At 41.5% G+C, this 14,202-nt stretch overlaps 1 protein-coding gene across 29 annotated transcripts in view; it reads right to left on the reverse strand.

Moving 5' to 3' along the window:
* The window catches only part of LOC101893893 (microtubule-actin cross-linking factor 1), a 204,558-nt gene that overhangs the window by 20,409 nt on the left and 169,947 nt on the right, over positions 1 to 14,202 (reverse strand). For 20 of the 29 annotated variants that reach the window (XM_059125040.1, XM_059125031.1, XM_059125041.1 and 17 more), the window contains 3 exons: positions 12,524 to 12,654; positions 1,978 to 12,394; positions 68 to 214 (listed from right to left, as the gene is read on the reverse strand). In XM_059125040.1, the coding sequence (XP_058981023.1) occupies positions 68 to 214; positions 1,978 to 12,394; positions 12,524 to 12,654 (10,695 nt within the window). Of the gene's footprint in view, positions 1 to 67; positions 215 to 1,977; positions 12,395 to 12,523; positions 12,655 to 12,779; positions 13,037 to 14,202 lie in introns of all 29 variants that reach the window. The other 9 variants (XM_059125036.1, XM_059125035.1, XM_059125034.1 and 6 more) reach the window with 2 other exon arrangements.

Raw genomic sequence — 14,202 nt, forward strand, 5'->3', positions numbered from 1 at the left:
TAAAAAATAGAAATCAAATCGAATTGAGAAAAGGATGCATTTAATGGATTGTTTCCAATTGGTTTACCTTTAGAGCGTTGATTTGATTGCGGAGCTCATCAATTTTCTCCCTGGGGCCTCCAACAGTGGCAATTTTGTGTTCAATGCTGTATACCCACTTAAGCAGTTCGTTGACGTTCTCTTCGCACATGTTGAACTTTTCAAATACGGCTTGCTATAGGTGCGTAAAAGCAAGAAGAAACAATTAATAACATGTCATTAAACAAATTAAAAATTCCTAAAGCTTGAAATTAAAAAAAAAATTAAAATTGTATTTCGGATATGCAAAAAGGAAGTAAAACTAATAAGTATGTATGTATAATATAAAATAACAATATTATCCTAAATAAAAATTTGCAAACTTTTGAACACAAAATATATAGACTAGCGGGCGGTATAGCGTTCAAGCAAAAATGTAGGTATGTATGTACAAAAGCAATTTTTTTTGATTGATTGAAATATACACGACGACAGGCGTTCAATGTCCAAGTAATATTTAAAGCATAAAACATAAAATAACATTGAATAAGGCACCACAATAATAACAGCAATATTAGAATAGACATGTAGACTAAAAGCTACTACAGGTCTGTTAATGTGACTACAACTACTTCTACGTAATATTACTAACTACTTTTGTTCGCTAAGGGGTTAAAACACCAAACTACCAAATTTATTTTTTGTTAAGTTAGAGAAGCTTGGTTAGCTCGGCTGGAGTTATTATTATTAAGCGCTTAAATACAAAACAAGAAAACAACGAAAATTTGAAACTGGAATATAAAATCTGAAAAAGTAGAAAATCAATATGAATGAAATAATAAAGAGATAGAAAAATCATTATAAATGAAAAACTTATGCTATAATTTATCTCGCCCAATAAATAGAACAAGTGGAAACAGTATGGATGGAAGGTGTTGCAGAGGGGAGAAGAAATCTCAAGGGTATGTCTAAAGAGACCAAAACAATTTCGGGATAGTTTACTAGCAATTCCACATCACATGCCAAAGAGGATCAGAGGGGGAAAAGTAGGGATTTATTATAATTATGTCTCAAACCCCCATTTAGAAAACAGGATAATTATTATAAATGATCTTTACACAGAGGGACTGACAGGGAACTACATTCAGAATAAAAAAACGCGCAAATACCTGGCATATTTTAAAATTATAAGTGTATATTATTATTTGTATATGTAAGCATTATATGTATGTATAATATGCATGTACATTGAAACATTGTAGCGTTTTTTGCTGTTGGTTTTAAACGCTCAAATGTTGTATGGTCTTTCTTCTTATTTTTCTTGCCGACGACATTTATGTTGGAGAATGTATGATACGTACAGCATCCAAGGAGGCATATGATAATGATGTGATCGAGTTGTGTAAAGTATTTAAAGTAGGTCTGATGCATGTGATTCGATCGTTGATGTAGTAGTGATTGTTTGACTGATTTGTGTGAAATTGGTTTCATCTTAATTGAAGGATAAAAAAAAAGAAATTTGAAGAACACCATGCTCTAACAGACATCAGGTGAAAAGGAAGGGAAATATTGAAATCAAGAAACAGTAGAAATTTTTAAACTGAGGGTTCCTTATTTGGTGAGCTAATTATCAGAAAATATATTTTATTAAATAAAACCTCTTTTCATTTGGGGACAGATCAAAGAAAAATCGAAAGGTAAAAGAAGAAACATAGTAATAACAGTAAACATGCCAAAAATATCAAATACAAGCTGAATACATGTAGAAAATTTCGATTTTTTTTTAGAGTCATGAAAGAAATGAAAATAAAAAAAATATATATTGAGCATACATGTAGAAATAGCAAAAAGACAAAAAGAAGCATTTGTTTTTTTTTTCGTTTTTTTTTTTTTTTTTTTGGAGCATGGTGAACATTGCTTAGAGAGGCAGAGCGCAAGAAAGCCCCACTTATAACTTACCCTTTGTTCAGCGGCCAATAGATAGCCTTTTTCCGATGCTTTCACCAAATCCATATTAGTTTTACTGTCGTTTGGATCACAAATACGTCCGTCGTGGGCATCAATTAGGCCATTTTGTATGGCCGCTGTTAGTGGTATAATTTCGCCAGTCGATGGATTCCTTACCACCGTCGACGACGGATCTATTAGGCCAGCTGTTATAGCTTCAGCCAAAGTGAATTTTTTACGCTTTATAATATCCGGATTCATTTGGAAGGGATCAACAAAGCATCCATTGGTGGGATTGTAAAGATTAAAAGCAATGGCTTCCAGTAAACCAAATGAACGTTTTGGCGTTACAATCAAGCCACTCTCATAGGCTTCTTTCAGGGTGCACAGTTTTGAAGTTTTTGTGTTCAAAACATTCGCTTTATTGGCATCCATAAGACCTTTACGGAATGCCTCGGGTAGGCGTACCAACTTCGATTTAACCAAATCCTTTACCAATGCCGAATCAGGATCAATAATACCCAAAGTGGTGGCATCTTTCAGAGTATAAACCACAGGCTCATTTGTTGTTGTTGGTCCTTCGCTATTCTCATCCACATCGTGTTGTTCGGGTGATTGTGGCGTTTTAGTGACTGGATCGTGATATGTTAACATACCGGTTTCCAAATCTAGACATTTGATTTCGGCAGCATGTTCAAATTGTATGGGTTCTCTGACGTATATCACCAAAGTGGGATCAAATACAAAGTACAAGGCTTTTGGATCAACTACAGTGCGCTTGTTCAAATCAACAATGCCTTTTTGTTGCGCGACCTCGAATGGAATGAATTTAAACGTATCAAAATCACGTACCAACGCCGTTTTTGGATCGATTATATTGTATTTGATGGCTTCTTCCAATGACATTTCACGTGGCTTACTGACGACAATGCTTACCGGAGTTTGGCCTAACAAATCGACACTGTCCTTTACTACCTCAGCGGTTCGTTCGGTCAGTGGTTTAGCTACGGTAATTAGAATTCCGCGAGATAATGCAACGTCATAATTATATGCCGACTGTGATTTTGGATCAAAAACACGACCCTTGGAAACGTCGACATCGCCATTGGCAATTGCTTCATTGAGTGGCGTTTCTTTGCCTGTCACTTGATTCTTGAACACAGTTGTTGCTGGATCAATGAAACCGTTTTGTATCGACTCGGCTAGATCGTAGTACTCGCCCGTAGTCGGATCGCAGAATTTACCCGTTTCAGGTCTAAACAATTGCATACGCATTACAAGTTCCAAACACAATAAACGACGGTTCGAAACGATGAGACCACGAGCGCGAGCCTCTTGTAAATCTATTTGATCTGTGGGACTGAGGTTATAACAACCCTTTGTGTCGTCAATAACCTGTTCCTTGATAGCCTGTGCCAATCGTATATACTTTCCTGTTTTATTACTCTTTATCAGACTCGAAGATAGACTGACAACATCTTCAACACAGGCTTCGTTCAAATTCAACTTACGCCCGGTAACCGGGTGTAAAACCTTTCCCGTATGTTTGTCGTAGAAACCCATTGCTAACAGTTCGTACAGACCAAAACTGGCGTTTTCAATGTCTACAATTAGGCCCAAGTTTAAGGCTTCGTTCAAGGACACAAATGTGTTGCTGCCGGGTTCACGGAAAACTCCCTCACGACGATTTATGATGCCCATGCGACAAGTATCGGTCAAGCTGTGCATTTGTTCTTGAATTTCGTCGAAGTAGCAGGGTAATTGCGGATTTATGACAAAGCTGCGTATGCTCTCGAGTAAAGTTATTTTGCGTCCACTCTTGGGGTCGGTCAGCTTGCCGGTCTTTTCATCGAAAAGTCCTTGATGTAGGGCTCGTTGTAAGCTGATGGGAGCCTGGGTGTCCATGAGGATGCCGACATCAAAAGCATGTTTAATGGTTATCTTTTGATTGTTGTACACCAATTTAGCGTTGCTGCCATCAATGACACCGGTATCGGCTGCGTGTGCAAGGTTCAATTGCTTGTACAGACCGGTGTTGAAGTCTCTTATTTGGACACTGTCCTCATCGAGGAGATTACTATCGACCGCTTGGGCAAATGAGAGTTTTTGTCCCGTTTTGGGATCCATAAAGCTGCCGTCAACTTCGTCGTAAACATTCTTGATGACCGCCTCGATAAGACGCAAAGGTTTCTTTGCTTCGAGTAGCACACCGCGATCAAAGGCTTCTTTGAAGTCGATTTCCTTGTCGTCATCGTCTTTTACCGTGCCTCTGTGACTATCAACGATGCCAACCTGAGCAGCTTTCTCGAATGGAATGACTTCGCCAGCTACACTGACAATGGTCGAGTCCGGATCTAAAATGCCTCTGCGAATAGCACGTTCAGTTGAGAGTTTTTCGCGAGTTATGGTGTTGCTGAATTCACCAGTCTTGGGGTCATACAGGCCACGGTACACAGCATCGGGTAGACTGCGTTTACGTTTAGGCGGGATCAGTACTCGGTTTTCTAGTGCCTCATTCAGCGACAGTTTGGTACCGGTGTAGGGATTAATGACATAGCCATGGATGGGATCAATATAACCCTTGGATATGGCTTCTGTGAGTGAAATTATGGACTCTGTTTTGGGATCTAGTAGTACCAGCTCATCGGAATTGATTAATTTCAACGCAATTGCTGTCTTCAAGTCGACCTTCTTATCGTCGATTGTGAATTTGGCCGTCTCAGGGTCGTACAGACCTCTTAGTAGGCAATCTACTAGAGAAAGTGGCTTCTTGGTACTAATCAAGTAACCCTTGACAAATGCTTCGTCTAATTTCACGTTAGGACTGCTCAGACAACCTCTCACTGTATCAAGTAGACCTTCCTTGGCAGCTTGTTTGCCAGGCACAATTATATTTTTGTCATCGTCTTTAACTAGGCATGAATCCAACTCAACAAATCCCAGCTCAATTGCTTGCTGGAGGAGAATTTCTTCTCCGGTAGATGGATTCAAAATTTTGCCCGTTTTCGGAGAGTAATATTCGCGTTGCAATACTTCGGGTAAACTCCAAGTTATGCTGTCGGTTTTCACCAAATTTTTCTCTACGCCAATATCGAAGGGGACCAGCGTATTGGTTTGGGTGTCTTTAATTTGGCCAGTTTCCGTTACGACGAGTTCGTCCTCAATGGCACAGTCCAATTTAATTGCCTTCTGGGACTTGGCATCGACAATTAGAGATATTTTAGGATCAACAAGTCCAATTTCTATTGATTTCTGAACGTCAACTTGATTATCAGATTCGGAATCGTAGAGTTTTCCCGTTTCGGGATCGTAGAGTCCCTTGCGTACAGCTGCCTCCAATGAGATCGGCTTGCGCGAACCGGGCACAAGAAAACCAAGTTTGAAAGCATCTTCCATGGGGATTTCTTTCAATGTCTGTATATCAATGACCGTGCCAGCCTGCATGTCCACAACTCCCAACTCAATTGCCATACGCAGCGGAATCACCTCACCGCTAACGGGATCACGAACAGATATCGATTGGATATCCAGCAAACCATTGTTGATTGCGTCAACAATGGAACAAACTCGACCATCGCCCAATATAACTTTGCCACTTTCAGGGTCAATGACATTTTCAATAGCTGCTGGCTTCTCTTTTTCAGGATTGGCACGAATAATCCAGTTGCGGGAAACACACTCGAAGAATGGAATCTTTTTGCCGGACTTTGGATCGACCATATGACCAGTGTGCCTGTCGAGCAGTGGTCGTTCCAAAGCATCAGTCAGTGTTTCATATTTGCCAGTACTGAAATTCTTTACTAAAATGGTCTCTGGGTTAAAGACATTCATGTCAAAAACTAAAGTTTGGAATGAAATCTTTAGGCCGGTGGAGGGATCGGTGAAATATTGATTTGCTGTATCATAGATATTCAACTCGCTCAAGTGTTCAGGCGTCAGGTCGTCACTTGCGTCAATGAGGTACGTCATGGGTTGCAGTACAACCAATTTGTCGTCTAACACCTGGACTTCGTCCAGAGGACTAAGTTGTTCGTCCTTGAGGAGTTCGGTGACACTTTGATCTTGTTCTTCGCCGTCAACGAGTACCTTACATTCGTCGGGTGATATGAGTTTTTGTGAAATCGCATCACCCAAGGCTAAAGTTTTGGGTGGTGTTACTCCTCGTTGTTGGTTTTGATTCTGTGTTTCTCTGGGTGTTTCTCCTTGCGTAGACTCGTCTGGCTGTGTGGTTGATGTTGCTGCTGCTGTTGTTGTTTTAGTTGTCGTCGATGTCAACACAGTAGTAATTGTGGTAGTAACACTCGAGTCTTTTGGTTTTTCATCAGGTTTAAGGGCATCGACAATAGCTTTTCCAGCCAAAACCGGAGCACCCACTAAAGCCATGGCTCCAAGCTTGGCAGCATCTTTGACGTTTTGCAAAATATTACTTTCCCGTTCAGTGGGATTGACTGCAGCACCCTTTTCGGCTTCAATGAAGTCAACGACATTTTGATGTTTGTCTTGATGGTCGGTGACACCGGTTTGTGGATGACTTAAATCTGTTGTTAAATTGTCCAATGATTTTCTCTCCGCAGGTTTGGGTGTATCGGTCGTCTCTTTAACTTTGGCTACATCGTCGTGTTCTACCGGAGATTTTTCGACTTTTGTTTCCTTCGTACGTGTGGCTTCGTCGACCGTTTTGGGAGGAACACTGTTCACATCATCCATATTGTCAATTACTGGCTTAGATTTTGGATCGATTGCGCCCGTCGTTGTCTCTTGGTTATTAACAGTCTCCATTGTACTATGGGTATTATTAGCATCTTTAGGTTCCTGTTGTTCGTTGACGACAACATTGTCTACAGGCGCCTCGCTAGAATTGACTTGACCAGCTGGCAATCCCTCAAGCACCTTGGGTTTTGTACTTGTACTAATTTCGTGTTTCATGAAATCTGTAATAACACCATATTTTTCGGGAAGCTTATCTTCGGGAGCAGTCTCGATCTCATGAACATTCTTGTTTGCGCCAGGAACTTGATGCGTAGGTTCTGCAGGCTTTTGTGGTTCCTCGGCTTCTGTGATATCACCCAAAGGTGTATTCGTAAGAACGGTAGAGGTGGTTGTCGTAATAACAGTTGTAGTTGAAACTGTGCTGGTGGTGTTTACCTCCGTATCCGAATCCTCAAAGCTCACAACATATTGTGGTTGATCGCCTGTTTCATTTACCTCAACAATTTCATTGATTGGATCGGTAGTCTTTTTAGCTGTTTCAGTTGTGATAACAACCTGAGACGGAACTTTGCTATCATTAGCATTCTGAGTACCAGCAACCGGTACTGGTTCTCCGCTTGCGTTTGTTTCTACAGTTACGGATGTGGTAGGCGTGGGTGTGGGTGGAACTACCTGCGAAGTGGTGACTGTAGTGATTTTAGTATCTATGGTTTGTGATCCCGGTTGTTTTGCTTCCGCAATGTTTGACCGGAGCTCTCCTGCTTTCTCTTGCCTTATAAAGTTGGCTGTCGTTGTATTAATAAAGTTCTCAGTATCCTTTACAAGGTTATCGACAAAATCAGAGCCTTGGGGTTTGTCCTTTTCACGAGTCTCCTGCTTGGTCTTTTCAATATTATCGACTCCATATTCAACAACTCCACGAGGTTCGCTGTCTTGTTTCGGCACATCTGTAGGCAATGCTGAATTCTTGTTCTCACTAGTAGAATGTGGGATATCTGCCTGTTGAACTATAATCTTTTGAGTTTCAATTATCTGTGGTTGAGTTTCATCGGATTTTGATGAAATTATAGTTGTAGTAGTTCTGGTGGTGGTTGTTGTGCTTGTAACGTCTGGATGTTTTTCCACAGTCGACACATTCACAGTTGATTGAGTTGGCATTTTCGTTGGAACAGTTTGGACACTTTCAATGCTTTGATTTGGCTCTTCAGTGGGTGTAGTTGCTGATTTGACCAATTGTTTTATTCCACTGACAACGGCACTTCCAGCCAAGACAGGGGCTGCCACAATTCCTAGGGCGCCCATTTTTGCAGCTTCCTTAACGTTGTTTAGTGCCGATGACAGTTTAGTATCCTTTGTGGGAATTTGTTGATTTGTTGTCGAGTCGATGGTCTCCATCGGAGTTTGAACTTCAGTTTTGATTACTGAAGTTTGAATTATTTGACGTTGGGTGCCATCTGATGTTATTGTTGACGTCGTTGTCGTTTGTGGCTGTACCTGTGGCTGTGCCTGTGTAATGGGCTGTTGTTGCAAAATATCTTCAACATGTTCCTTATTACCCGTTACTGAACGAGTCTCTTTAGAGGTTTCCTCTTCTCTTAAAATACCCATAGCCTTTGCCTCTTCGACACTGCAAACTTCACCGGTTTGGACATTTTGCACCTCATTGTTGGATATTAAAACATAGCCCTGAATTAGCTCAATAGTCTTGGTGGTAACTGTATGCACAGCTGTAATTGTCTCCATGACTTCTGTCCTTGGCACGGGTTTTTGTGTAACAACAAAATCACTGATCGGCTTAACAACCAAACGGCCAGTTTCCAAGGCTTGACGAATGGGTGTGGGCGGGCCAACATCTTTGGGATGTTTAAATGTTTGATCTACCACGTTGATTAGACCTTGTTCTACAGCATGATGGACATCCACAGCATCAGCTTGGGGTGGATAAGGTATGGACATGACAAATCCTTCTTCAATGGCCTTTTGCAGAGGTATTTCCTTTCTATTTTCCGGATGTACAACAGATACCTTTTCGGGTTTAAGCAGACCTTTTTCAACAATAACCGGGAAGGTCATACCAACCGGGGGAATCGCCACTGCAGCACATTCAGTGTCGTAACTCTTATCGAATATGTCAGCCTTTAGGGCCTGTGACAGTGTAAGGACTTTTCCATTTACATTGAATGTAGACTCTTCAGGATCTACAATATGTTTCTCAATGGCTTCCTCAAGCGTACACATGATGGGCAGTTTTAGTTTTGAGTATGGATCCAAGACATCACAGACTATAGCCTCGCGAATATTCAATCCATAACCACTCTCTGGGTGAACAATGGTTTGACTCTGACTATCGATTAAACCTTGCTCCATTAATTTTGGCACTGACAGCGATTGAGCCAAAGGTATGAGAATGTGGTTGGTTTGTTCGGGATCTAGAATGCGCTCCTTCACGGCTTCACCTATATTCAAGTAACGATTGCGTTGAGGATCGGCAATTTTGCCTCTATTGCCATCGATTAGACCGCGCTCTAATGACTCGGTGATATTTATCACCTCGTTATGTTCACCTAGGAAGTTTTGCTTATTTTCCAATATATCACGAGCTTCCTCGTCTATGATGCCCTTCTTGAGAGCATCAGAAGGCTTCAGAATCATTTTGCGCATTTTTTGCAACACCACCACCTTGTCCTCACCTGTGTCACTCTCAAAAGATTTGGTTTTCTTCAACTGATCTCGCGACACAATGCCACGCTCGTACGCTACTTCGACAGGAATTTGTTCACCTGTACGTGGATCAGTCACAAATCGTATGGTACGTAATGCACCTTCGGCTGCTACCAACGGAGCTCCTGAAACGATTATCAGGCCCTTCTGGATGGCCGTCAGAATATCTACCGTATAGCCTTCTTGCGTTACAATGGTAGCATTTTGTGGATCGTAGATTTTGCGTGCCAATGCTTCGTTTATTGTCACAGATTCACTGGTCTGCGGATCAACAATCCGGATGAGGCTTTCGTCAATCAGACCATGACGAGCCGCATCGAAAATATTTTCGGTTTGTCCATTGTGGGTGAATATAACCAATGCTGTCGACGGATCATAAATGGCACCGGGAGCAATTTGCAAAGGCTCCGGTGAAGTCAATTCTCTTTGTACGGTGTTCACTTCGACGAATTTCGGCGAAGCATCGGCTGCCAGCGGTGTGGAAATCTCAACCACTTCGGCTAAATTGTTTAGTTTGCTTATGCGCAGTATACACTGTTCTCTGGCCGAGCTCTTTGTTATGGGCACTGGTTCCAAAATGATTTTACCCTCGTTTATGGCCGAACGCATAGTCTCGACATCTCCATTCTTGTTGGTATAGCTTCCGTATGAATCTATAATGTCTCTTTCGAATGCGTTGCGTGTTGATAGCTTTTCGCCTGTATTGGGGTCTATTACCGACACCGATAAACTATTGATGATGTATTTGTTAATGCACTCTTCAAAGGTCACCACCCGTTCGGTTCCTTTGACTTGGAAGACACCGCTATCGGGATTGAACAGCTGTTGTTCGATTGCGTCCTTTAGTGGCCAGCCGCCGGCTGGCAATTCAATAATTTGTCTTTCTTGGACGCTGTGTTCGACATAAGTTGATTTTTCACTGTGAATGAAATCCGTATTGATTTTGCCAGACTTGATGACCTCCTCAGCTATGGGAATTTCCACAGATTTCTCCACGTAGTTTTGGGTATTCAGTTTTATGGGTTCCGATTCAGGCACTATTTGTTTCGTCACAATTGTTATGGTCGACTTGGTCTTTTTGCGATTTGTCGGTTCGGGAACCGTGTCATTTGCATCTGGTTGCAAAAGGCCGAAGTTGAGGGCCTGTTGCACAGAATATATTTTACCTGTCTTGGGATCCTTAAACAATTGTCGTTCCTCGTCAATGAAACCCTGGCGAACAGCCTCGGTAAACGTAAGAACTACATGGTGCTCTTGGGGCTCCTGGGAGCCGGCACGTATTGTAACATAACGATTGATAGTTCTCGTTACCGTTTCCGTTGTCAGGGTTATGTTCAAGAGGCTGCTCAGCAGGAGAGCACCCTCAGGCGTTATAAACTTACGTTCGATGGCTAAGTCAAGGGGAACAGTCTCTTCAGTCTTGGGGTCTAGAAGGTAGCCTGTCTTGGGGTCGATTAAATTATGATAACACAAATCAAAAACACTCAATTCCTTGCCACTGGCATTGTGTACACCAATGCCCTTGTTGAACATTTCGTACACTTCGGGCCGGATAAGTCCCTCTTTCATGGCTACTTCTAAAGGCACATGGGAATCACGACTAGTTTCCAGGGCAAATCCAGTACTTTTTCTACGCAAAATGCCCCGCGATAAGGCCACGTTAAAGCTGACAAAGTCATTGCTGCGCATGTCTTTGAAACCGTCAATGTCAAAAATGGATTTTTGGGAAACACTACTGACTAGGCCTCGTTCCACAGCCTCAGGTATTGAGAGGATCTCACCAGTCATGAAATCTCTGTATTTGGATTCGGCTGGCAAGACAATACCGTCGGCTATGGCCTCCTGCAGTGTCACCAATTCACCCTTGCGCTTCGTTACGCACTTCAAATTATTACCATCCAACACCCCCGACTCTATGGCCTGCATTATACTCAATTTTTCACGGCGCATGGGACTCGTGATCTTCGATTGTTTGTCCAGCAGATTCAAATCACAAATGTCTTTTAGGGTGTATGGTTTAACGATTAGCTGCCGATTTTTGGCCTCGATAAATGTCAATTTCTCTTTGGTAACTTCGTTCCAATAACGACCGGTTTTCGGATTTAATATACCCGATTTAAGGGCTTCGGTTAGTGTAATTTTCGTATCTTTTTTAGCATCTACAACTTCGCGAACATTCGGATCGATAAGCTGATTTGCAATTGCCGAATCAAGTCTAAATTTATCGCCGGAGTTACGATCAGCAATCCAACCAGACGTATCCACTAAGCCATGAGCAATGGCGTCACTCAGGCACAGGGCATTTGATTTGATAGTGACCGATTCGTGGCGGATGAGATAGCCGCGTTCGTAAGCCTCAGCCAGGGTTATGGTCTTGCCCGATTTAACTCTGTATAGTCCCGTTTTTGTATCAACATTTCCAGCAGAAATGGCATCGGCAATATTTTTGGGATTTTCGGCATCTGGAGAATCGTCGACAGTTACCTTAATGCGTTTCTCTGCTGTCTCGTAGCCCGACTCGGCCTCGATTATCTCGCGCTGGATCACTTCCAAAAGTGATAGCTCTCGGCCATTGCCATCACGAGCAGCGCCTGGCTGCAAGAGCTGGTGTGCCAGTGTGGCATCGATTAGACCCTGTTTCACAGCCTCTTCCAAAGAAATTCGCTTGTCGCCAACTATCATCTCTCCAGTGCGCACATCGAGCAGTCGCATTTGTATGGCATCGCCAATGGTTAGAACGCGACCTGTTCGTGGATCTCTAATGCCGGTTATATCCAACAAATGTTTAATGTTTGTTGTATCGCCGCCAGTTCCAACATTTTCGTTTCTCGTCTGAACACGTTTCAGGCTGTGAATTTCGTTGAATTGGATCTGCGACTGTTTCGAGGTGCTGGGAACGGAACCGGCTCCTGCACCGGTCCCATTCGTAGTGGTTGTCGTTGTGTGTACATAGTCGGTAGCGTCGTAGACACTCTTTGTGGTTTTTGTTGTGCTAAATCTGAAATAGTTAATACAAAATGATGTTAGAAGAAATAATGTGCACAAACATCCACATAGGCAGGTACATAGGCCTATGGCTGTTGTCGGTCGCCATTCAAAGCGAAAGCGCATATATATATAGACTTACTGTGATGTGCTGTATGTTGTTGTAAAAAGATCTTCATCGCGTGCAACGTAGCCTTCGCCAGTCGGTACGTTGTTGGCGCTGAAATCTACGCGGAAGGTTTTCAGTGGTTTCTGCAAACTTTCAGCGTATTGCTGCAAATGAAAGCAAAAGTGAAAAGAAAAAGAAAATAGGAATGAATATTTGAAATCAGCAGGGACAGCAGAAATAGTTACGAAATGCAAGTTGAAATGTTTGAAATATGTCTATATCTTTTTACCTGAAATTCAAACGCAAAATCATATTCACGTTCCTCTGCCATTTGATGACAAGCAGACTATTTCTAAATCACAAATTTTCGTATTTTTCTTTTTAGTTTTTTTTTTTTTCAATTTTGTTTTGATTGTTTGATTTTATTTTTTGTGATTTCCTAGGAACTTTGTTTGCACGGCTTAACTAGCATTTGAGCGTTTGGCATGATCATATCAAACGAATGTCTATTATTGCCATTTCGATGGCAAATCACATAAAAAGAATCTGCATTCCAAAAAATTTAGAAAAAAAAAAAATTGAAATTATTTAACTCTGGTTCGAGGTTCGCTTGGCCCACCAAAGAGTGTGTTTACGTTTGTTGTGAACCAATTTGTGTTATGCTCTTCTTTTAGGTACATCTACACTGATAAGGAACGAGTGACGAGAACATTTACATTATTATTAACAACAAAGATGCTGAATCGGACAAAACGTTGAGTTTGCACGGCAGAATGTCGATAAGAACCGCTTCTGACTACAATCGAGACTGAAAGTCTATGACTAATGCATCAGTGGGTGAGTGATCACAAAATGAGGCTTGGAAAACTGGGCTATTTGCAGCGCAAGTAAACCACATCAAATAGAAATGAAGGAGAAGGCAGGCTTACTCCCATTACACAGTCATCTTGATTACACACAAAAAAGGGTATGTCCAAAGTAAATGTCTAGTTTTGAGCATCAATAAAAATGTCGAAAAAAAGAAAAACAAGTAATCTATATATTTTCTATTTATTTTTTCGAGCAGTGTTAGTATGTTTGTTCCTGATACCGTAGTATATTGTTGTTGCAAAAAAATACTCAGGCTTAAACCCATTATTGTTCTTTTTATAAAAGCATCGTTTCTTTATTAGCTTTGGAAAAATGTAAATTGTGAGGATAAGCTACAGAAATATATGGATTATCTTAAGTCATCTATAGTTGAAGTCTTCCATGGTACTCAAATTTCAAACCCCTTGGTCCAAAATTAAAAAAAAACCCTACAACCCTTGCCAATGCTCTTGTTGAACACTTCGAACACTTTCCTCTTCCCTGGCTATTACTAAAGTCATATGGGAATCTGTATTAGTTTCCACGGCAAACATAGAAAAGGTAAAATGTTCCGCGAACTTGCCTTTTTCTTTGAAACCATCAAATTCAAAAAAGGATATTTGGGAAACACTTCCGACTAGGCCACACTCTACAGCCCCAGGTGTTGAGATGATCCCAACAGCTATGAAGTTTCTACATTTCGATTCGGCTAACAAGACAAGACAATATCATCGGCTGTTGCCTCCTACAGTGTCACCAGTTTCTCAAATTTCCAAAAATTCCCACCTCTTGGGTATACTTTCTGAGTAATCTGCACAAGCCACCGCTGCTTGTAAGAGGTACTATTACAACGCGTTTTATCT

This window comes from Musca domestica, unplaced genomic scaffold (genome assembly GCF_030504385.1).
Source record: "Musca domestica strain aabys unplaced genomic scaffold, Musca_domestica.polishedcontigs.V.1.1 31, whole genome shotgun sequence".
NCBI lineage: Eukaryota > Metazoa > Arthropoda > Insecta > Diptera > Muscidae > Musca > Musca domestica.